This window comes from Sorex araneus, chromosome 3, assembly GCF_027595985.1.
Source record: "Sorex araneus isolate mSorAra2 chromosome 3, mSorAra2.pri, whole genome shotgun sequence".
Taxonomy (NCBI): Eukaryota; Metazoa; Chordata; class Mammalia; order Eulipotyphla; family Soricidae; genus Sorex; species Sorex araneus.
Genome location: NC_073304.1, coordinates 39,492,664 through 39,516,131, shown reverse-complemented (window position 1 = coordinate 39,516,131; position 23,468 = coordinate 39,492,664). Strand labels below are relative to the sequence as shown.

The 23,468-nt window shown below is 48.1% G+C and overlaps 1 protein-coding gene and 1 non-coding gene across 2 annotated transcripts; one reads left to right on the top strand and one right to left on the bottom strand.

Annotated features, from left to right (window-relative positions):
- Positions 1 to 4,387: 4,387 nt before the first annotated feature.
- On the bottom strand, positions 4,388 to 8,335 carry LOC101540831 (homeobox protein SIX1). The gene is made up of 2 exons (XM_004612382.2): positions 7,761 to 8,335; positions 4,388 to 5,840 (listed from the first exon to the last, which is right to left on the bottom strand). Exons 1-2 carry the CDS (start codon positions 8,318 to 8,320, stop codon positions 5,546 to 5,548), a joined length of 855 nt encoding a protein of 284 aa, XP_004612439.1. The 5' UTR covers positions 8,321 to 8,335; the 3' UTR covers positions 4,388 to 5,545.
- Positions 8,336 to 22,597: 14,262 nt separating this feature from the next.
- LOC129403832 (U6 spliceosomal RNA) lies at positions 22,598 to 22,702 on the top strand. Its single transcript, XR_008629492.1, has one exon. It is a non-coding gene; the product is annotated as a U6 spliceosomal RNA (small nuclear RNA).
- Positions 22,703 to 23,468: the final 766 nt, after the last annotated feature.

Below are 23,468 nucleotides of genomic sequence, written 5' to 3'. Positions count from 1 at the left end.
ATCTACTCCAAATAAGCCACGTATAAAGCCATGGTTTTGTGTTTGGGGGTCACACCTAGCAACGCTCAGGAGTTACTCCTGGCTTTTCGCTCAAGAATCACTCCTGGTGGTGCCCAGGGGACCATATGGAGTGCTGGGAATCAAACTCAGGTACACTGCATGTAAGGCAAGTGCCCTACCTGCTGTACCCTCTCCAGCCAGAGCCATGTCTTTTTTAAAGCCATGACCACTTTTTAAATGCAAATTAGATTTTATAGCAAATTACAAAAGTGTAATCCATAAGTATTTCTGTGTATATCTGCCTTTGTCAGTGGCATGAAATTTTGAGTTTTTAAGTTAGGAAGGACAGGACCAAGGTAGAAGAAGCTAGTACACATTTCCCTGCCTCATTACAATAAGTAATGAGGATCTGTGTGTCTACTTACCTATCTTTTCAATAACAACTACTAATAGCAGTGAAAAAGGAAGAGGAGCTACTTCACCCAGAAGCTTATCTGAAGTTAACTTTTTTCTTTTTTTTTTTTCCGGCCCTTCAAAGATAAGGATGTTTGAATTCTAGTTTTTTTAATTTTCCTGTTTACAGAAAAAAATGTGATCTTAAGTGATGGCAAAGAAAAAAACAATTACCGAGGATCTTCCGAAAGGAGGGGTGGAGGAAGTAACTAGTAGAAGAACTCCAGAATCAGAGGTGCTCTAGCTTCTGAGAACTGGGGTCTCAACCACCCAATCACAAGGCAAAAAGAGAGTAGCCCAACCTCAGATTGGGAGCGAGTCAGGCGTCCACGCGCCTCTAGCAGTCTCTTTCTCTTTGTTTTTAAAGGCTACTGCAGTGTTGTTCCTCGCTGTCTGAAAGGACCGCAGCGTCTGAAACACTGATTGTCATCCTCAGTGGGAGAAGAGGTTTCCAATTTCATCAGCGGGAGCGAAGTTGTATGTGTGTGTGTTCACTCGGTTTTTAAAAACTAGAGAAAGTCGGCCTTGCCTGGGAAGGGTTTGGGGTTTTTTTCCTTCTTGGTAGATAAGCTTTCTATTCGCACGTGTTTTGGACTTTTCCTGGCTGCCTGCTTCGGGCCTGTCTTTAAAGAATCTTCTACATGGAGTTCTTAGATTCCGTCAGACTGATGGAGGGGTCCTTATGCCCTTCAAGGGGCTCAGTCGTTCCCAGGCTTGCAGGCTAAGGGGCTAAGCCCTCGGTACCCGAAGTGCGAAGGCTGCTCAGGTGCAAAGCTGGCGCCGACCCTGGTTGCACAGGCCTCGTAGATCCGGAAAAGAGATCTCTACTCTCGGGGAGGGTTGCGGGATGGGGGAGAAAGCGCAGAGGGCACGTGGGGGCGATTCTCCTCAATTTAACCCTGACCCACCTACTCCTGTCAACGCCACCCCAACCGCCAAAGTACACAATGTGCAGACATCCCGGCCGGAAGCCCGAGCCTTCCTGCCGCGCCCGGGCTTAGGTAGCCCAGAGGACGCCCTCCAGGACCCCACCCAAGAAGCATCAGGGCTGAGGGTGCTTCTACCCGAAATCTCTAGACCCCAGAGCTCTAGACCTCGGCCACTTAAGTTTAGCGCAGCCTCCCGGGCAGGCACCTCTGCGCCGAACGCAAAGCACGGGTCGCAAAGCAAAGGCCACGGTGGCGGGGAGCGAGGGGTCGCTCCTCGCGCGTCCGAAACCCGCAGAGCAGCGAGCAATGGGAGGCCGGGCCTAGGGCGCCTGCCAGCCGCGCTCAGAGGCCAGAGCAGCCGGCGCCGGCCCAAAGTGCGGTGCATGAGCGCCAGGGAGCGCTGCCACCTGCGGCTCAAGCCCTACGGGCCGGACCCCGCGGCCCTACCCCCGCGCAGCTCACTTGCCTCGCCCTGCACGTAGCTCCTTAGCTCAGCAGGAGACTGGACCGGGCCTAGGAGTTGCATCCAGAAGGCAGAAGATCTTAGCGGCACATCCCTCAGTCCAGGCGGCGGCCTCCTCCTCCGTCGAACCCTTCGAGGCCAGCCTGGCTGCCTCCCTGCCGCCACCGGGAGCGGGCAACAGCGGCGCCCCAAATTCCCCACGCCTGGCGAGGGGCGAGTCGCACGTCTGCGAGTGGCAGGAGGAACTCCGCAAGTTTTCTGTAGTCGGGACTTGTGGAACAGACGCCTCTGGATTCCCAATTTTGGAGTGCAAGTCTGCAGGCTTGGCCAGAGGCCTCCAGGCGGGGGAGGCGGCAGGAACGACGCCCCATGGGTCGCAGAGGCCGCGGATGGGGCGGCGGCGCAGGCAGGAGAATTCGCCCGGGTTCGGGTTCGGGCCGGGCGCCCCGTCCGGTGCTCAGGTTGCGGGGACCAGTGGTCCCTGCTCGGCAATTTCAGGGTTCCGCAATAAGCACGGATGCCATTGGTGCTTCCTGGAAACTCCCTACTTAGGCGCTGTTTCAAGACCAAGCTGTCCTTGCCTGGAAAATAGGTTCAAGACCAGATCTCAGCGGCGTCTTCCTCTCTGCCCGCAGTTTGTGTGGCCTTAGGGACACAGGGGTTCCTACCTGCTAAGCCCAAAACTCAAGCAAGAATCGCCAGCCAAGTCCCTTGGCCTCTTAGAATTAAAAGTTTCGGTCTCAGCCAGCAAGTCAAACAGACGGCAGGAACATGAAAAATGGTGTTCAGATTTAAAATATACCAAAAAAAAAAAAAAATTCAACCCCCGAACCCCACCCTTGTATTTTTTTTTAAAAAATTTTACTTGGCAAAAAGGCTGCAAGATTTCATCCCCAAAACACTATTTACAAGCAACTGTCCATTGCTTTTGGCTATACTTATGAAATCTGACAATAAACTTTGGAGTGACTTTTGATTTAGTTAAACCGAGACTGTAGTGGAGAAGGTAAGTTAGAGGTCTCTTAACAGCTGGTCCTCGAAGATTTCCGCCAGGGGGAAATATGTATGGTTAGTTCTCCCTAATGATCGCACCAAGATGAGTGCCAAGAAAATTCGAAGCAATATCCAGCTTTCTCGCCTCCTCCTCCTTGTCCCTGGTTGAGCCAGGCTGCGCAGAGCACGTCGGAGGGAGGCGGCTTGTGCAATTTCTTATTAAACACATCTGGAATATGCGCACTTTGGTTTGAGTGCCAGAGGTTTTACAAAGAGTTTATGGCTGTGACAGAAAATTGTCCTTTTAACGAGTTTACAAGCAGTAATCACAGGGACTTTTACAGGACCGACCGCTCTGCCTCCCGCCAGATCTGCAGATTTTTCCAAGATTCACCAAGAGGGAGCAGGAAGTGGGCCAGGGCGCCCACTGAGACAGAACTTCATCGAGTCTAAAATTATACTAAGCCGAACTGGAAGAGTGGGGGGTAGTCATCAGAGAAGGAAGAGAGGGCATGTAAGAAATTAAAGTAATTGGCTCTTCCTTATTTTCCAGAGAGATTTCCGCGGTGCCCTTTGAAGCCTGTCAGGGTCACTGAAAGCTATCTTTGTGTAGGGTGTTTGTTTTGGGGAGTGAATGTGAAGAATGTGCAGAGATCCCCTGTGAGAGCCCCTCCTGCAGAGGGTGGCATTTCTCCGTGGCCCAAGACGTGGAGAATAAACACCCTAGTGACTTAAATAAACACCAACTTAATGATCCAAAACACTAACAAGGGAGACTGGGACCCTAAGCTCCCAATCCAAATGACAGTCTCTGAGCGGCTGTGTGCACATCTGTCCATCACTGGGCAAAAAAATAATAATAATAATAAAGACTTTATAAGTAAAAGTGACTACAGTTTAAGTACAGTGACCTTTCTCCCATGAACTCAGTCAACTATTTGACACATAAAAGTGTGTCTATATAAAATTGCCCACCACACTCTCATGCACACATACACACAGAGTCCTAGATCAGGACAGGAGAGACAGGAAAAGAGTAAAAAGAAATATTGATGGTGACACTTATGGACGGGAAAAATCAAAATTATGAAACTGTCATGTCTGAAAATAAATAGACTCTCTCTCCCTGGGGAACAATATTTTACAAAGCACAAGAAAGCCAATCCTGTTATCCTGAGTAGAATTTTAATAAATAATGCAATTTGTTTCACTAATTTTAAAAACTAAATACAAAGAAAGATACATCATTTTTGCCCCAGGCAAAAATAATATGGAGCCTACATAATTGTTAGGAGTTTCCTGGACACTATTTGGCAGTACTGCCAGAGCTCCTATCCTGCTGGCCTGCTATTTGTACAGATTAATCCACAATGTTGGTATCCTTGTTCTAGTTCCCTTTTTGGTTAAAGCAGATAAATTACTTTACTTTCACAGTCTTGTCACAAACGTGTTAATACAAAAGAGCCGAGTTAACATATGAATGCCTTGGAGAAGAGCTAGTGGTAAACAAAACTACTTATCCAAATAATAAAAAAATAAATATCCCAAAGCTAAATCACTCCTTTTCTGTCACATAATGAACTCAGTCACCTTAGTAGAGGTGATGGTCTTTAAAGTACCCTGCAGTTTATAACCACCATTTAATAAGAATGTGAGAAACTACTAAAAAAAAAAGAAAAATACGGTCCAATGACAGCAATACACAACTCACCTTCCAGAAAGATAATCGTACTCCTGGTGTTCTACGAAGTTTTAATTTAGACTGGTTTAGGTACAATAGAAAAGAAACCTGAAAACAACATGCTGTTTTAGTAACAAAGACCAGATTGCCAGATTTGTCGCATATTCTTACAAGCTAGAAATTAGAAAGAGGAGAAATCCTCAATAGGAGGAGGCTACAGATCTGAAAGCTTGGAGGACATGAGAAGTAATGGCATCCAGGAAGGTGTCTTTTTCACACTAGTACATTTTAAAAGTTTGCCATTTAAAATAGAAAACCAAAAACAAAAAAACCCTCACTAAATTGGACAAAAATAGTTGTATTACTAATGGTCACTTGTATTTCTAACTGCCTCACTTAGAGAGCATTAAGACATTTAGGCACTTGTTTTCCCCTAATACTGTTCTTTCATTTTAATCTACAGTTATTTAACACTAAATATGAAAAATGTAAACTTAATTTTACCCATCAAAGAAAACTTTTAAAATCCTATTTTCTTCCTCTTCACCTTAAGAATGCAACCAATTCCTACCAAGCTGGAAGCTGTCACTATTTTGACTTCTCGCTCAAACTCTCTCTTTCATTTCCTGTTCCCTCTTCCCAAAACATTTTCCCACAAATAAATTTTTCAAAATAATTTAAATCCAGTTGATTTGTAATCCTCATTCACTGAAGAAACAAAGAAAAGAAGAAAGGAAGGCAGAAAGGGTATGAAGCAGGTATAGGGGTTGCCCAGAATCAGTACTGGGTGACTGGATACTTTTGTTTATTAGGGTTCTCCCCCACCCACCTCTGCACTGGAAGGGGTAATGCAAAATGGGAGCAGTCGGAGAGAGGAGGGCAGATAAGCTTCAGATCTTTGTTGGTTTGTGAAAGTCCACCATTTCTTTTTGCGCAAAGAACCCCAGAAACAAGCTGCAAAAATGTTCCTGATTTCTATTTACAAGTGTTCCTAGTTGGCATTTCCAGGCACCAGTCCCTTCCCTTTTAGGACCCCAAGTCCACCAAACTGGAGGTGAGGGGGCCGAGCAGGGAGTCCTGGAGCTGATGCTGGTGGGCTTGTAGGCCATGGCTGGGCTGCGAGGCCGTTAACCCGGGGAGAGAATAGTTTGAGCTCCTGGTGTGGCCCATATTGCCCTGCAGCAGAAGAACCGAGTTCTGGTCTGGACTTTGGGGAGGTGAGAATTCTTCTTCTGAGCTGGACATGAGCGGCTTGCCCCCTTCCAGAGGAGAGAGTTGATTCTGCTTGTTGGAGGAGGAGTTATTGTTTTCGGTGTTCTCCCTACGAAATAGAGGACAACACCATATGGTTAAAAAAAAAAAAGTAGGTTAAAAAAAAAGTGTCAGATGGCGGCAGGGATGTTGGAAGGAGTCTTCCCGCAATCAGTCATCACCCAAATGGAGCACCGCTGCCCCCATCCCCCCAGGGGCTGTTGGTGGTAGTGAAGAGCAGAGGAGAAATGGAGAGCCTATAGCCAGCCTTCCTAGGAGCCATCCTTTCCACTCCCAGATTTCAGAACGGCAGATATTCATATTTGAAAGATATAAACAATACTTTTAACGATTTTGTTTTCAGTAGCTGTATCCCGTCCCCACCCCACTGCGCCAGCAGTTATTTTCAAATACTTAGGAACCAGCACCGCAATGGACAGTAACTAAGTGTGAAAATCTACCGACAAATGGTTGCTGCTGCAGAAGCTAATGATGAGGGAACAAACAGAGGACAGTGCAGATGTTTGGGGTGAGTCGAGTCAATTGCCCCGTTCCCATCTGAGGAAACAATTAAATGTCCAGTTTCCCTGCCCCTGCCGGAGGTTGTGGTTTCGGAGACCCAGGACAGGTCATGGGAAGTGGTGTCCGGAGCGGCCCAGTGACCTGAGTAAACACAGGGAGCGCGGCCAGTCTCTCGGATTTCACCAGGGAGCGAGCCCTTGGGCCCGGCTTATAGGACGGTCGTTTTGTAACCCAAGTCTAACTGGAACCGAGCTGTCCTGTCCCCGTGCTACTGGCTCAGTTCTTAAGTCTCTCACGGCCCGTTCTCTGAGTCCCCTCGGGAAACACCCCCGTGCACCCCAGGAGACGCCCGCATAGCGCCCGGGCGTCCGTCCCGCATCGGGTGCGGGGAGGCTGCCAAGCCCGCGCCGCTTCCGCCTGCGGAGAGCCGGTCCTCCCCTCCCCTAGCGCCAGCCTGTCTCCCCGTTTTGCTCCCCGCCCCTCACGGTCTTTCTTACTCTTCCAGAAAACCCATTTTAACTCATTCTAGCCAGGCTGTGTGCTTTTCCAACCCAGAGCGCAGTGCAGAGGCCACATCTGTGATGCCAAGGCTCGGAGACGCTGGCCGGTCCGCCTCGGGAAACGCAGAATCCCCCCGCCCAACTCCTCGGCCTCCCAGAGCGCCCTCGGCGCCGCGGCCGCGGCCTCCGACTGCCCAATCTCAGTCGGACACTCCAGAGGGAGAGGATGGAGCCGGGCCAGGTGGCCCCGGTGCGGGCGCAGGCAGGTCGGAGGCGGACCAGAATCCCAGACGGATTCCGAGCTCCGCGGCGCGCAAAGCCTACGACGGGCGAACTCATCCTGACGGGGGGTGCGGACAGCCGGGCTGCGAGTCAGGGAGCGGGGGAGAAATGCTGGGCTCTGGGGATGCAGCTCCCACTCCCCCCAAAGCACCCTCTCCTGAGAATTACGTCCCCCAAGATTCGGGTCGGGGGGGTGGGGGGAGGGAGAAGGCGGCGAGCTCTCCGCTCCCAAGGCTGCCCAAAGCGAGCGTGTGGGAAACCCGAGCGGATGTCCCCGGCCAGCTCCACCCCTCTAGGGAAGTCAACGGAGTGGGGTACGCGAGCCTCAGCCCCACCGAACCCCTTTCCTCGCGATACCAATACCCGCTTCCCTTGTACTTACGCGAGAAACACTCTCAGCGCCTGCTCCTTGCCCTAGCCTGCCAGCAAGGCTTCAAGAAAACGGACCCAGATCCCGCGTTCCCCAACACGCACGCCCCAAGAAACCCACGCACGGCCGATCAAATCCAATGCGTCCCCGGCCCTCACGAGTGATCGCAGAGTTCCTGAACTTTCTCAAGTGTCCCGGTGGCCCGGGGCGCCGCCCCGCGGGACGGCTCCGGCCAGTGCCTACGGGAGGCGGGAAGGAAAGGAAAGGAGAGGAAGGCTCCGGGGGTCACCCGAGCAGCGGGGAGCGCGCCGCGTACCTTTCCTTGGCCTCGGCGGCCCGGTCTCTTTGCCTCCGGTTCTTAAACCAGTTGCTGACCTGGGTGGTGGTGAGGCCGGTGGCCTCGGCCAGCTCCCGCTTCTCCCGCGGCGACGGGTAGGGGTTGTGCGCGTACCACTCCCGCAGCACGCCCCGCGACTTCTCCTTGAAGCAGTAGCTGGTCTCCTCGCCGTCCCAGATCGTGCGCGGCAGCGGGAATTTTCGGCGCACCCGATATTTGCCCACGGCGCCCAGGGGTCGGCCGCGCAGCTTCTCGGCCTCCACGTAGTGCGCCTTCAGCCACAGTTGCTGCAGCTTCGGGTGGTTGTGCGGCGAGAACTGGTGGCTCTCCAGGATCTTGTAGAGCTCGCGGAAGTTGCCACGGTGGAAGGCGACCACGGCCTTCGCCTTGAGCACGCTTTCGTTCTTGTGCAGGTGGTCACAGGCTGGGAGCGACCACAGGAACCTGCCCAGGCGTTCCAGGTTCCCGCCCTGCTGCAGAACCTCGCACACGCACGCCACTTGCTCCTGCGTAAAGCCGAACGACGGCAGCATGGACATGGCTGGGGCCTGCCGGGGCGCACTGCCCGGGCGCACGCGTCAGGGAGCAAAGCCGAAAAGCAGGGGGCGGCTGCCTCGGTAGGGGAGGGCGGCTACTTCTAGCCCCCTCCCTCTGCCTTGCGTTGGCGAAAGGGCCAGCCGAGACTTGGGGACGGGCGGCCGCGGAAGAGGAAGATTAAGAGTGGGGCTCGCGGAAAACACCGAGCTCCACCGCCTTACGGGCCTCCCTCGTAGGCTCCGGCCTCTCGCCCGGTGGATGCTGCTCGTTGCCGGGGAACTTGGTTTCTGTTCTCCCCGCAGCGGCCTTAAAGCGCGCAGAGTCCCCCGTGCGCTGATTGGCTGCAGGCGGCGCCTATCCGGGGCCGGCCAGCCCGCGAGCCGCCAGACCCGGCAGAGAGGCCGCGCCGCCCAGCGCGGGGAGGGTGAGCCTGTGCAGCCGGGTACAGGGAGTGGTGGGAGGAGAACCCGGAGACGCAGGGAGTGAGGTGGTGGGGGGGAGGAGTGGGAGTGGGAGAGCGCGTCAGGACCCTGCAACGTGAGCCCCCTGGCCAGTGTTACCTAAGGGCAGCAGCGCACATCCTTGCACAAATCAATGACTGCAGACCTAGGTCCCTTCCTCTCCTTTCCTACCCCTGTCCCCTTCCCTTGCAGACTTGCCCTTTCCCGGTGAGCTCATATTTAATTACCTTAATGTTGGAATGAATAAATAATGGATTGATGAATAGCTTATGGAGCACGATAAATAATGCAAGATCAGCCCAGGGCCCCAGGCTGCAGCTACTTGAAGAGTGGCTTTTCTCTGGACTGACTCGGGCTCCAGGGGTCAAACCTAACCTCCTGCCTTCTAACTCCTAACGCGCTGCACCACGCTCCACCGTCTTCCACGGAGCTACTGGATAACGCTTCCCACATTCTTAAAAGGCCGCTACAATTTGGAACCTCATGAAGAGTTTGGAGCATAACTGCTGAGCAGATAAGATTGCAAGGGTTCATTTGTGACTTGGTGTCAACATTCTATGGTTTTAGCCTGCAGAGTCCTTCCCAGACTCAGTTTCCCCATGTGGGGGGCTGTGTATTCAAAGCCACCTCTGTTACTGAGGGCTGACAAGAAGCTTTCCTTGGCTGTTAACAAAAATGTTTTAGGAACCTCATATGAAAAGTTCTGGATGGGGTGTAAATTAAATAAAACTGTGTCCGGCTCCAAAAGCAGTCTGCTTGTAACATAATCCTTGGCCTGATCTGAGAGGGACACTGCCCTCAAAGCCCAGGCGACAAGGGCTCCAAGAAGATTAAATAAAGAGGTGTGTACGTGTGTGTGTTGCAATGCTGGCCTATTTTACTCCCAGGGAATGAGAGATGTCCTGCAATTTCATTACCATCATCTGTTATTTGGTGTAAGTGTGGAGAATGCTTAGTAAAACTGCACAAACAAATGAAGCTGTTATTATCTCAAGCCTCATTTGCACACCTTGTTCCAAAGCAATTATTAAGAAGATTTTGAAAACAATTAGCGTCTCTAAACAAAGATAATCTATTGTCTGTAGCTGAGACTGGTAGGAGATAAGAACAATGCTGGGAGATAAGGAAAGCTGAGTGGTGGAAGAAGAGTGACTTTATGGCTACACTTATCTCTGATTAGATAAGTTCAAAACAAAATTTTAAGTACACTTCAAAAACGCTTTTGATTTAAATGTGCCCTCTTAGTGAATGCGAACAACAAGCTCTAGGCTCCTTAAACTTGCTTGTCTTCTTTAAATGTTTTGACTCAGCCAGTGCCCAGCACCACAGAAACTATTTGCCAATTGAGATATAAGTGGAGAAGCACCATGCGGCTTTACCCTTATATTATTTATATGGTTTAAAATAATGTACCCAGTCCAGTGCACCCTGCAGTGTACATATTAAACTCAGAAGGCTTTCTTATCCTATCTGCTTCTCAGCAGATTCCAAGCCGACAGCGAAGCTCCTCCTCTGAATTCCCACAGAATGCTTTTTGCGTCTTTGAATCTCTGCACTATCCCGTGCACTTAGAACTTGGAGACAGATGCAGATCTTTTATTAAGTTTAAGCATTTTAAATGCATATAATGAGTGCACATTATTTCAAAAGATACCACACGGTGTGCCCATAGACTCACTTTCTAAACTGGAAGTCTAGCACGGCTGAGCTCAAGTCCATATGTCTGGTAATTTTCCCTCGTCTTATTTTGGTGCTCACAGTGTTTCACATGAAGTTGGCCAAGTCCTGCCAGAAGGAATGTCTCCTCTTGGAACAGTTCTTATTGACATGGCAGCTGTGTGAGGACCGGAACGGAGACTTAAACTGGGCTCTGAAAATCAGTCCATACCCTAAAGTCTGGAGCAAGTGCGCATACTGACAATGGAGGGGGGGAGGTAATGGGGGTGTCTATTAACTCTCTACATCTCTTAAAAGACAACCAGTAAGTTGAGTATGGGATATGCCTTATAATTAACAATTTTGTATAAGGAAATGAGGCATAGCTAGGACAAATAAGGGCAGGTATAAATTTACAGAGAATGACAGGGAGCAGAGAGATGGCAATTAGATACCAATCCAACCTCCTCCCCCTCCACCCATTCCTCCAGACCTCCCAGACCATTTCTTTCATCTTTCTTCAAAAGGAACCAGTACATACTAGACATTGGCGACAACTGGAAAGACATCCCTGGGATGGTCAGCCTGTGAATGCTGGGGTTGATGAGCAATGAAGCTAGGCTGGGAGGCCATTCCTGGCCCACTTGCCTTTCTCCTTGCGTTTAATCCAATAGATAGACCCCTTAACTAGAAAGGAAAAGTGCTATTCGTTTCATACCGACAAGCCTACCTGCTATTTCGATCACTTGGTTATGGGAACCAATTGTTATAAATGTTAATTATTGCCTAGCATATATAAGGTTTCCCCAAATGGAACCTTTCACTGAAAACCACTAAAAGAGGTAAAATGACATGAATTTACAAACCACATAAGCCAAATGATCCATTTTAAATCGCATACAGAAAGGTCTGAGTTGTTCTAGTAACTTAAAACCTTTGCTGTCAATGCAAATCACACGAAAAGCAGAGATGCGTCGGAGATTTAAAAGGAATAAGCAATTCTAGCTGCTGCCCTCGCAGCATCCCGGCTCCCGCGGGAAAAGCGAGTGGTCCGCGACGCCTGACGCCAGGTTTCGGTCTTCACTGGCCCGGTGCAGGTAACAGCCGGTGCTCCTAACTGGCCTGGTAGATGCGGAGACTCGAGTTTCTCCTGGGATTGTTCAGATAGGTTCTTAAGGCCCTAGGTCAAAAGCCGCTGGCTGGGACCCACTTGTTTCCCTTTCTAGCTTGGAGAGAGATGGCTTGGGGCTGCCGGCCCGCCTTCTCAGAATGCCTTTGCGCTGAAGATATCCAGCCCTGCTCTACCTAGAGATACGTGGCGGAGAAGGGCATCGGGAGGTGTCTCTTCAACGAATTGGTGTCATCGCTCTGGGGTAGTGAGGAGACTCCTCAAATTCTGGTTGAAATGACGACATTCATCTTTTTTTCCCTTGACTCAGCTAGAAACTCCAGATACCCTCGACCCTCTGTCCGACCCTCTGTCGCGGCTCCCGCAGCCCGCGCGGGGCCGCGCCCACCTGCCTCCCCACGACGCCGCTCCCGCACCCGGCCGGGTTTGAATAGGCCAAGGGCTCCGACAGAGCGATTTGCGGACCCGAAAAAGAGAAACCCAAAACCAGTCCATTAGTAAATGAGTTTTGTGTTGTCAAGGTTCTTTCCCATCCACTTGCTGTTCTGAAAAATAGATCACGTTTCGTTATCTTTAGTGGGAATCTGCAACGTGACACCGGATCCGCGCGGCCCCCGCCTCCCTCTCTCCCTCCTTGGGTCCTTTCAGCTTCGCTCAGCCCGGCCGAGGGGAGCCAGCGGCCTCCTCGCCTTATTTCTAAACAATGGAGATTTGTCTGTTCCCCGAATATATTTTGGGGCGGCGGGAGGGGGCTTTCTCCCGCTGGCGGGGAGCGAGCGAGCTCGGCCTCCGGCTTCCTCCGGGCATCCGCAGAGTCCCGCGCCCTACACCGCCGCCCCCCGCCCACACCTGGACAAACAGAGCCGCGGGCGGCCAGCTCCGCTGCTGCTGCAAACCCCGTTGCCCAGTGCGGCTCCCCAAATACAGTCTCCGCATTGTTCCGGCCGGGCCAGGGAGAGAGCAGAGACAGCAAGCTCAGCTGAGAGACACCGCCGCGAGGAAACTCAAATTGGAGGGGAAACGGGGCTGGGGGTAGGGTGGGAGGTGGGCTACAGGGACTATTTTCTTGCTCTGTGTGCTTTATGTCCCCCGACCCCCTACGTCTGTTCTCTGTTTCTCTTTAAAAAATAAACCAAACAAATTCTGTGCCTTTTTTCCTCCTCGTTCTTATCTCAACCTCACCTTCTCCCTCTCATTCCTCTTCCTGACATTCTCATTCTCTCCTGGACTCAGTCTCTCTCTCTCTTTCATTGTCTCTGTCTCTCCTGTCTCTTTCACTCTGTCTGTCTCGGTCTCTTTCCTCCTTCTTCCCTGTCTAGCCCCTCTTGGAATCTCTCTCTCTCCCCGCACTTCCTCTGTCCCCTCATTTCCATGGCTTTGAGAGCCTGCGCCTGTTTCAGCCCAGGTGCTTGGAAGGGTTCACAGGCCCAACCAGCTGGTGTTGGGCACTCTGGCAGTTCCCTTAGCCAAAAGCTAAGGGTTCTGATGCTCACTGGGTTCAGCTCTGCCCTGCTGAGTGGTCAAAGGTGAGGCCAGACTGGGGTGAGAGGGAAGAAGGTAGATGAGCAACCGGGGGGGTAGGGGCAACCTCATCTACTCTCCTAGTCAGGTCCAGGAACTTGCCAACCTCAGGTTTGAGACAGCAGATGCCACTCGACATGAAAGGTCAGCAGCACTTTTCTGAAAGTAAAGGGACATGTCATCAGAACCCATTAAGAATTCTGGGCTGTAGAGATAATAGAAGGGGCGCTTGCCTTGTACTATGGAACCAGGATTTGATTCCAAGCTCCACATATGTTCCCTCACCCCAGCACCACAGGAGTGATCACTGAGCACAGAGCCTGGAGTAATCCCTGATCACGGCTGGTTGTGGTCCAATGCAAACCCTTCATATGAAAGAAATCTTATTTTAAAAAAGAAACAGAAAAAGACATATGCCCCCTTCACTTTATTAATATTGCCTTAGGACAAGTTTAAAGATACTTTCCAAGAGTCCTTATCTTCCATTGAATTTGCAATCAACTTTTTTTCCCTCAACGAATGTACATCCTGAACACAGCATCTGTCTAAGCTAAAAAGAATTTCCTTTTGGGAGGTGAAAGCCTGCAGTACCTCCTGTTCAGAGGAAAGTGCTAGTGACGGTAATGCAGGGTGACACTAAATAAACAGTTAGGGTGGACTGGAAAGATGGAGTTAATTATCCAGTGAGCTGCGTTTCAGCCCAGACCATCAGGGGCTGATTTGTTTTGGCTCATAGTCCGAGGAAGGAGACAAACCACTCTCTTTTTTTTCTACATCTCCTAGGGATCCTGATCGCCGGTGTCTCAAACAAAACAAAAAAACAAAAGCCACTACCCAGGTATAACTGTTTCCATTAGAATTCAGTTGATTATTCCTCTGTAGTATCTGCAAAAAATGCCCACTCCATTGCCAGATAGCCTGCAAGGGAAGACCCAATGTGACTGAAAAAAAAAAAGTAGTCCCCAAATCTTTTTGAGAGGCTCAAAAGTTAAAAAAAAAAAAAGGTGGCCGTGTAGCACTTCTCCACAACTCTTCATTTGGATTTTTACAAGTTTACAGAAATGGCTCTTATAAGAACTAAGATGTTGGCCTGATTTTCACAATAGTTTCACTCCATCCCCCATCACTCTCCTCCCCAAATCAGCCTTCGTGAAATTTTAGATGCAATTAGATTTATTGTTTGCGTGATTCACCGACTATCCGGTTTCCTCAGGTAAGCCTGTACTTACATACAAATCCTAGTAACTTAAAACTTCTCCCGCCCCACTTTGCTTTTCCCTCCCACCCTGAGCCCCGCCACATTCTGATATTAATAATCCCCGGCTGCCCCTCTTTCCGGGTCATTACGGTACTGCTGGTCTCTAATCAATCCTAATGCGATGGCAATTGGAGTCCCTGATGACTGCGGCTCGGGTTTCTTGTAATGGCTCTACCACATTTTCCTGGACCTCCTTCTTTAACCTGAGATGCCAGGGGGACGAGTCCCTTCTCTGCAGCTGATTACTTCAAGATGTGGGGGCTGGTGGAGCAGAAGGAGAAAAAGACACGCTCACAGCGTGGCTACCACCGCGGGCTGGGAGGCTCGGGCAAGCCGGCGGCTGCACGCCGAGCGCCAGCACCCGAAAGCTTTTCATTACTCTCGATCCTTCTCTCCCCGTATCCCAGGCCCAAACTCACCCTGGCGAACCAAGAAGATTCTCCGACTTTAGTTTCCCCCTGATATGGAAACGTCTTGAGTTTTTCTGGGCCTCTCCAGTGCTCGCTGCTGCGTTTGCTGCATTCCGGGCCAGGCCGCCTGTCCGGGTCTCGGCAGTGAACCACACTCCTCAGAGCTGGCTCTCCTTTTCCTCCTGGTTGTTTTCTCCCAATACCACCTATCTCCCCAGTTTTACAGTGATCTTTTTTCTTAAAAAAAAAAAATTAAGAAAAGAAGGATTCTTCCCTGCTGACCCCTGACCTGTCTGTCATCTTTTCCTTACCGGAGCAGGGTCTAAAGCTCCCAACCTGTTTCTTACCGAAAGCCCAGGCCCAGTCATCTCGGGATGTGACCCTTGCTCTCCCAACTTCTGTGAATCCATCGGAATTCTTAAATCTCTAGGGACAAAGGCCCAACCAACACTTCTTTCTGGCTGGTGACCCGGGGAGAAAGAACCGGGACTGGAAACTTGCGCCCAGCCTTCCTCTTCCCCGCTGAGATCTCGCCTTCCCTTCCCCGGTCCAGGCCCGGCAACTAGGCGATCAGCACGTTTTCGGTATTTGTATTCTTCCATTTCTCAGCCTAAAGCCATTTAGCGTAACCCGAGCCCAAGATAATTGCCACGTTTCTGCCGCGATACTTTTAAAAACAAGATAATGCTTCTGAATTGGGGAATAAAGTGCTGCGGACAAATTGGGCGCTAAGCTGCCGAGATAGATCGCTTTGTTAGGGGTGGCCGGTGGTTTGTGACTCAATTAGTGCATTTCTGGGAGCCGCCTCCGCTCTGCAGCCGGGTCAGTACGAAACCAATTCCCCTTGTGGCTCCCTGTGCGCCGGAACGGGTTCTGGGGAGCAGGGTTGAAGCATTTCTGGTCTTGTACCTATGTCAGCTTTTTGTGTGGGTTTTTTTTTTTTAACTTTGCATTTCCCCTAAGTGCACAGTTGAGGTACTAAAGGATCCAAAGTTTCGTGAATAGAAACTTGACTGCCCCTGTTCCCAAAGGGAAATTGACCGAAGCGCCAACTTTTATCATATTTTACTCCCCATGAAGAGCTGGGAGAGGGGGCACGACACTGGGAGCAGGGGACTGGGAAAGTCCGCACTCACCGGTGCCCCTTTGCGAGTCTCGCCCACCTGCCAGTGTTTGGATTTTGCAACAATGTCTCCAACACCGTGGGTAGAACTGGGTGCAGGCTTTCTGGAAGCCCGCGGGGTGAGGCTCAAAGGCAGACTGCGGGGGGCGCTTCTACTCAAATCAGCCCGCTGCACCTACCCACCACACAGCAAAGCAGGCCCGGGTCCAGGTTTCTCCTGCCCACTGCGGGGTCCGGGATGAGCCGCCCTGCCAGGTGCGCGCGCTGCCGGGTGGCCACTCCGATGGGAGACCCCGCCCGCTGGCCTTCCGCGCCCGGTCGCCCGCGCGGGGAACCGCTCCCCGGGACGCGGCAGCGCTCGGCGCCAAGTCCGCCCAGGGCGCAGCCCCGCGCTATTGTGCAGCCAGGGGTCGCGTGTTTCTGTCGAGCCGACCTAGGGGCCGGGACGAGAGCACGCTTCAACCCCCCAAGCTCTGTAGGGGGCTGCTCCCCGAGGCGGTGGCTGGGACCCCCCCGAGCGGCAGGAGCAGGAAGTAGCCGTGGAGGGCGGAGGGGTGGGGTGGGCGCGTCGAGAAAGACGTGCGGGGATGTCAGCTGAGCTGCGAGGGGGCGCAGGTCCGCGGCGGGAGCGACCGGAGGAGAGAGAGGGCGCTGTCTTCCTGGCAAAGGATCCTCCTCCCGACCGCCAGCAACCGAAACAAAAAATGAAAAGGAAATGTGCCCGACTGAGCCCCCGCGGTGAGAGGCTAAGGTGGCAGGGCGGCTCCTGGGCCCAAAACGGGGGAGCGGCGGTGGCCTAGCCCGAGCCGCGGAGCCGGCAGCGGAAATCGCCCCTGAGATTTCCCCGCTGTCGCCTTCCTGCAAGGCCACCCCCAGCCCCTCCACCCACCCGCACACGCACACACGCTCGCTCACACACTTGCACACACTTTCTCCCTCGGAAAGCCAGAGGCATCGGGGTGAGGACGGCGACGCGGCACGGGCTGTGGAGGCGCTGCAGTTTGCCTTGGTGGATCCCAATCCCGTGCCCCGCCAGCAGCCCGCCTTTCGGCTTCGTGGGCCAGGGCGAAGCAAAACGCGACCCCCGTCAATCTGAAACAATTGAAGGGGCCCACCCGTGTCCTCACCTGGCTCGTCGCGCCTGGTCCAGGAGCCACGAAGAGATCGATGGTCAGTTTTCTTGTGCACAGCCGCCCGGTGGCGGCGCACAAGCCAAGACCGCGGAGTCCGCGAGACAAGCTGCAAATCAGCCATTCTCCACCCTTTCTTATAAATCTGAAAATTCAGCTTATATCCCCGAGGGAAAAACTGCTACCCCTCGGTTCCAAAAGTACACTCCTGTCATATACAAAGGATAAAAGGATAATGCTTTCTTATATCTCTGTGATTCTAGTAAAACCAGGCAAAGGGAGGTGGGGGGAAGGATCCCAGACTAACTTTTATTCTTTTTTTTGGAAAGGTTCCTTTGCTTTAACAAACGTAGATAAAGGTGCTCCTTATTTGTACACAAATACTAGAACCAATTCTCTCCTGACACGCCCGCCAGCAGAGTCCGAAGCGCCAGTATCCATGTGAATTTCCGGAGGAGACTCCATGCTTCCATAGCCCTTCCAGCAGAATCCAGGTGGCCCTGTAGTCCCGCCTTTGACAGGGGAGCTATTTCCTAGGAGTAACTGGGTGGGCTGCAATCTGCCTGTCTTCACGTTGAGAAACGCTTCTCTTGTGGGAACGTCTGTTTCTATTCATCCGATTTTCTAATTTCTTTGATCAGCCTAAATATTTTCTTGGCAAACGGAAATTGACCATGCCATGAATATGATAACAACCTGCTTGGGGGGAAAAGTTATTTTGCTTCCTAGCAGCAGGAATAAAGGGAGGGGGTGGGGTGGGAGCCGGTAGGAGAATGCCTGTAACAGATTCCTGCAATACATCTTTTTGCATTCTCTGAAGCAGCTTTGTGAAACCACCTCTCCACCCCAGCCCTCAATATAGTTTCTTCCCTTTCTCCCGTCTCAGATAAACACACACCTGGTTTCTTAAAAGTCTTTGATACTCTTTATTTAAAAAAAAAAATAGGACTTCAATGAATGTCTCTGGAGAATTTCCCTTTAAAACATAGATGAAAGGCAAGGTTAATACAATGTTCTCTTAATCCTTTTGCCTTCTGAGTCAAAATAAATATTTTCTTCTGCATGGTGATTGTACATCCTGCCATTTGGCTATGTCTATAAGCAAATCAGCCTGTAATAAATGTTTTTTGAGACTGTGTATTAAACAGGCTTCTCTTGAAATCAAGTGGTGAGGGGGAGCCTTTCTTTACAGGCAAGAGTTTGTGGGTTTCTGAAAAAGCTGCAAGAAAAAGGACCTTTCACCTCTCATTAGTGATGCCATCAGTGCTCGGGCAGAGTGGAGCTGAGGTCATGTTACATATGGCACACAGTCTGCTCAGCACTTGAAACGTCAGCTTTGAAATTTTAGAGAGGGGAAAGGTCATCTTTAATAAGCTAAAGTCTGGGGCTCCCATTGCCCTCATTGCAAACTGGGTGGGTGTCCATATGCTTCAAACCTTATGTACAATTTTTTTCCTTGCAGTTTTAAACTAATTTTGCTTCCCCTCTTTATTTAAACCATAATGTTCTCAGCTGCTAATACTCCATAAGGCCTTTCATTTTTATGGTTACTCTGTCATCTTTCCTTTTCTTGTCATGCAATCATGAAACCGTCTGTTCTGAGTGATAGCTTTATAGAATTCAACTTCCCAGGAGAAATGAAGTGTATCTGTCCATCTGCATACATGGATTCAGACATGTGGGCTATAGAGTTACCCTTCTGAGTGGGTAATTTAGACTTCACTCTTGTACACTACATAATTTACTGAGTCTTCAAAACATTAAAACGTCCAGATTATGTATAAAGCTCTAGTTTCTGAGAACTTACTGGGTACTACTAAAATTTTTCATGCCATTTACTGAAATTTCACATTTTATTTTTACCATGTGAGGGAAACTCAAATCAGAATATATCGATTCCTTTGTAAAACTTAAAGCTAAGGCTAACTGACAGATGCTATAATGGTAGCTACCTCACTGGGGAAAAAAGTGCTAATATCTCACTTCCTTGTTCAGAAAATATTAGGACCATTTGTGAGTGTTTAATCCTAAAATGTGTTCAAGAAATGAAGTCAACCAAACTCAAGCAACTGAAATACTCCCGGATCTCTTTGTAGCCACTGTCAAGATGGATATAAATATTTTTCTTTCATGTAACTCTGCAAGGAACTTCTCAATAGTGATTTGTCATTTACTCAGTTCCAGAAACTTTTTTTCCATATGGGCCTTCTGTCCAAGTGCAGCAGCTCGACACATCATTACATGCATTCCTTTCTTACTTTTCTTGGTATCTGTCAACACATTTAATCTTTTTATCAATATCCTCAGATTTTTTTTAATTTTCGTACGTGAAAGTGACATATTTATCCTTATTAAAGATATTCAAAATAAGGCAACTATGTGTGATAATCCCTTCAAACAGTAAACTGATATTTTAAAATTTCTTCTCCAGTTCAGCAAATTGGGAACATTGGGGCAATCTTCAAACATCCTCTAGGGCTTAGGAGGGTTCCTGCTTATGAGAGTATTTAACAGATAGGTGATTTGCAGATAGATTTTGGGTTGACTTTGTTTCTAGAGACTAGGATGAGCAAGTTTGTGTAAAAGAACAGTCTGTGTAATAGCAATTGGAACTACAAATGGGTAGAATGATTTCACAAGCATGCATGACAGCAAGTAAATAATTTATTTCTAATCACTTTCCTACATTAGGGTTTACTGCTAATAATCGAGTGAACTTTGTAATACTTTAGCTAACCCAAAGCACTTGAGGCTTTGATGACCTAAATGGTTTAATAGGGTCAATCAATGTAGTCAATAGAAAGTCAAGATAAAGATGCATACTGTAGTCATAGGGAGTCCATGTGTGTTTTAGAGGGAGGTAATGTCTGATTTTGATTAAAACTAAAATTTAAAGCTTTCAAATATCGTCCCAATTTTAAAAGGAAAATTTTAAAGCAGATTATGTCCACCTAGGAAACCTGAAAAACAAAAAGTGAAATATTTCAAGAGGCAGACTCGTCACTGACAGCTTGATAATTCATTGACAGCCTATAAGTGGAATGCTAATAATTTATACTTTTTATAGGATACCTCACTTAAGAATCTTTAACATTTTCTAAATATGATTTCATTTTTCTTCTCAGAACTTTGGGTGATATTATCCATATTATTTTACATTTTTGCTTTATTTTTACATGATTTCTATTTAATTTAAAAACTGTGCTTTGTGAAGTTATTGGTAGTTAAGATTAAGCATATAATATTGCAAGACCACTCCTACCACCAGCGTTCCCATACCCCATCCCCTGCCACCCCCTGCTCCCTCCCATCTCACCTTGACAGTCACATTATATAATTCAGTGGTTGCAGTTTTAATCTTATGTTTTCAGTGTTGATGAGTCTGTGCTTTGGATATATAGCTATACCACTCTCACACATCATCAGTATGAATGAAGATCTGACCCCTATTCTCACATTACTTCCCTTTCTCATCTTCTTCCTCCCTCCACCTTGATTTCTTTCTTTATCTATCTTTCTCCCTAAACTCTGGGATTAAGGGTGATTTAAGCATCCCCCACTTTTTACTACATTTACTTATCCAGTTATTCAATATGCCACAGATAAGTGATATCATTCTGTGTTTGTCGTTCTTTTCCCAGTTTCCTTCTTTCAACACGAAGATGTCATTCTTATTACAAAATGTAATACCTATTATAAATACCTATTATAAAAATCTGTCAGAAAGGATGTATTATTTGTCAGTGGAATTCTATTTAGAGGCATTTTGGGGCTGAGTGCTACAAATCCCAGATATGTCCAATTCATTAAAAAAATATTTTAAAAAGAGATTTCAATAATTAAAGTGACTTACAAAACTCAACCTGTAACAACATGTTAGTCATCTCTTAAACAAAGGCTTAATGGCTCCATGGTGAGACACAACAATCTTCACACACTTTCCTCTATGAAACTTTTATGGGTAATTTTTAGCGGATTATTCATAATAAACAATACAAAATAAATATTTGGGACCTGCTTTTTTGGGGCAGACTTGGGTGGTGGTAGGTAAATTCGAAATAATAGTGGTGGGACAGTATAATGGTGATGGAATTGAAATCATTGGTGTCAGAATATTCAATGTAATAAATTATTGTGAACAATCTTGTAAAATGAAATTAAATCTAAAAAATAAAGTCATTTCTATTTAGTGAATTCTTGTAAAATGTTATTCTCTTTATCATTGGGCCCTATAGTTTAGGTACAAGATTTGTTAGTAATTTCATAGACATCTTTAAATTACCAAGAAAGAGAAAATGTAACATGAAGTACCACAGTCCACGTAGAGCTGAGATCTGATAGTTCTTCCATCCTAACTGGAAATAAGCCATAGTTTTAGTTGGTGCAAATGTCATGTGGGAGGAGAGAGAAAGATTACAGAACCATGAGGTAATTACTTCAGCTTAACTGTCCCACAGAAACGCTACCAAGTGTTCATAAACAGGGTTACAATAGAATACACATTCTATGACAAGATTTGGCCTGTACTTTTCCATGCTTATAATTCTTTCTTTGGCTTACTGAGGAAGAGAAATACTAGAAATTCCAGAAAATTTCGGATTTGGTTAATCTTGAAATTTTAGCGGGCATGAGTTTGTTAAAAATAAAGCTTACTGGAGCTGGAAATACAATACAGAGGCTAAGGAAGGGACTTGCAGCCTTGCATATGGCCAACCAAACTCTTATTTGGTTCCTGAGTCCAAGTTCTGAGCATTGCCAGGAGCAACACCAGAGCATAGAGTGAGAGTAGCCCCTAACACCACTAGATATGGCAGGGCCCCTCCCCCAAAGGCAGCTTACTAGGTTAGGTTTAAAGTGTGACTCTGGAACTTACTTTTTTTTTTTTTTTGGTTTTTTGGGTCACACTTGGTGATGCACAGGGGTTACTCCTGGCTCCGCACTCAGGAATTACTCCTGGCGGTGCTCAGGGGACCATATGGGATGCGGGGATTTGAACCTGGGTCGGTCACGTGCAAGGCCGCTATGCTATCACTCCAGCCCCTGGAACTTACTTTTTATAACACCATGGTTTGCAAAGTTGCTCATAATATAGTTGCTATGGGCATTCAATGTTGCAACACCAATACCACTAGCAGTGTGACCTTCCCTCTCCCATTGTCCCCAGTTTTCCACCCCACTGCCAAGCTTATACCCTTAGCAGGCCCAAAATACTTTCTTTTATATTGTTTGATACAGCTAAATGGTTAATGGAATTATCAAAATATATTACAGTAAAAGAAAACTTGTGAAATTTATTATGTCTCACTATGGGGTCATTAGTTCTTATCTGAGTTTACTAAGCTGTTTGTTGCTAGTTGAGGCTTCTGTGTTGTTTTTGTTTATTGTGCTTAGTTAGCTCCTATGTAATTTTCCCATCCAATTTGGTTTGCTCCTACTGGGATGTCAATATTACATGGCCAAGTGCTCTATCTGTAGAACTGGGCCCATGAGTTTACAAGGCTTTGGGATATGGGTGCGGTTTCCAGGACTTTCAGAAGTATGGTGCAGGGTGGAGAGGCTGCCTGGCCCCGCTCTTAGAAGAACACAAAGCTGTTCTTTTCAGCAGCATATATACTAAAATTGGAACAATACAGAGAAGATTAGCATGGCCTCTGCGCAAGGATGACAAGCAAATTCATAGAGCGTTACATATTTTTAGCATATTAGTAATCTCTCACACAAGGATTTAATGACTCCAGGGTGAAATACAACAATCTTCACAAACTTTCCTCTAAGGAAAGTTTTTAGAGTCATTTTTAGTGTATTATTCATAACAAACAATACAAAGTAAATTATTTAGGCCCTGTTTGGGGGCATTGTCTGGAGGTTGGGATAACAACATTTGAAATATGGTGGTGGCTAAGTATAATGGTGGTGGGATTGGTCTTGGTATTTTAAATGCAACAAATTATTGTAAACAATTTTATAAAAATAAAATAAAATTTAAAAATTAAAATAAAAAAGACCACAAAGTTTTAAGCCAGGAAAACCATGTACCTGGAATTTTCATTGGTTTCTTGCCTCTGCTGAGATTAGTCATCACGAAGCAGAGAAGTTGGGCTGTTGGCATGGCCGAAGATGTGGGGTACTAGTGCAGCTTATATGACTTTAACAGGGTGGGGACTCAGCCTAACCCCTCTCCCAAGGATACCCCAGAGTTTTCACCTGGAGGACAAGTGTACCCTTAAATTTTTGTGATTTAGCTTTCATCTTTTCCGAGATTAGTCATGAATCTATAAAGTTGGGCCAATTAGTTTACATGATGGTGGCTGTGGAACCTGCATTTTAACAAGCATTTCAGGTAATGTAATGTACCCAGTCAGTGTTCTAGTCTTTGAGAAGAAATATTCACTCTGAGATAAGAATATTTTATAAGGAAAGTTCTATGGATGAGACTAAAGTTTAAGCTTCATATTTATATTT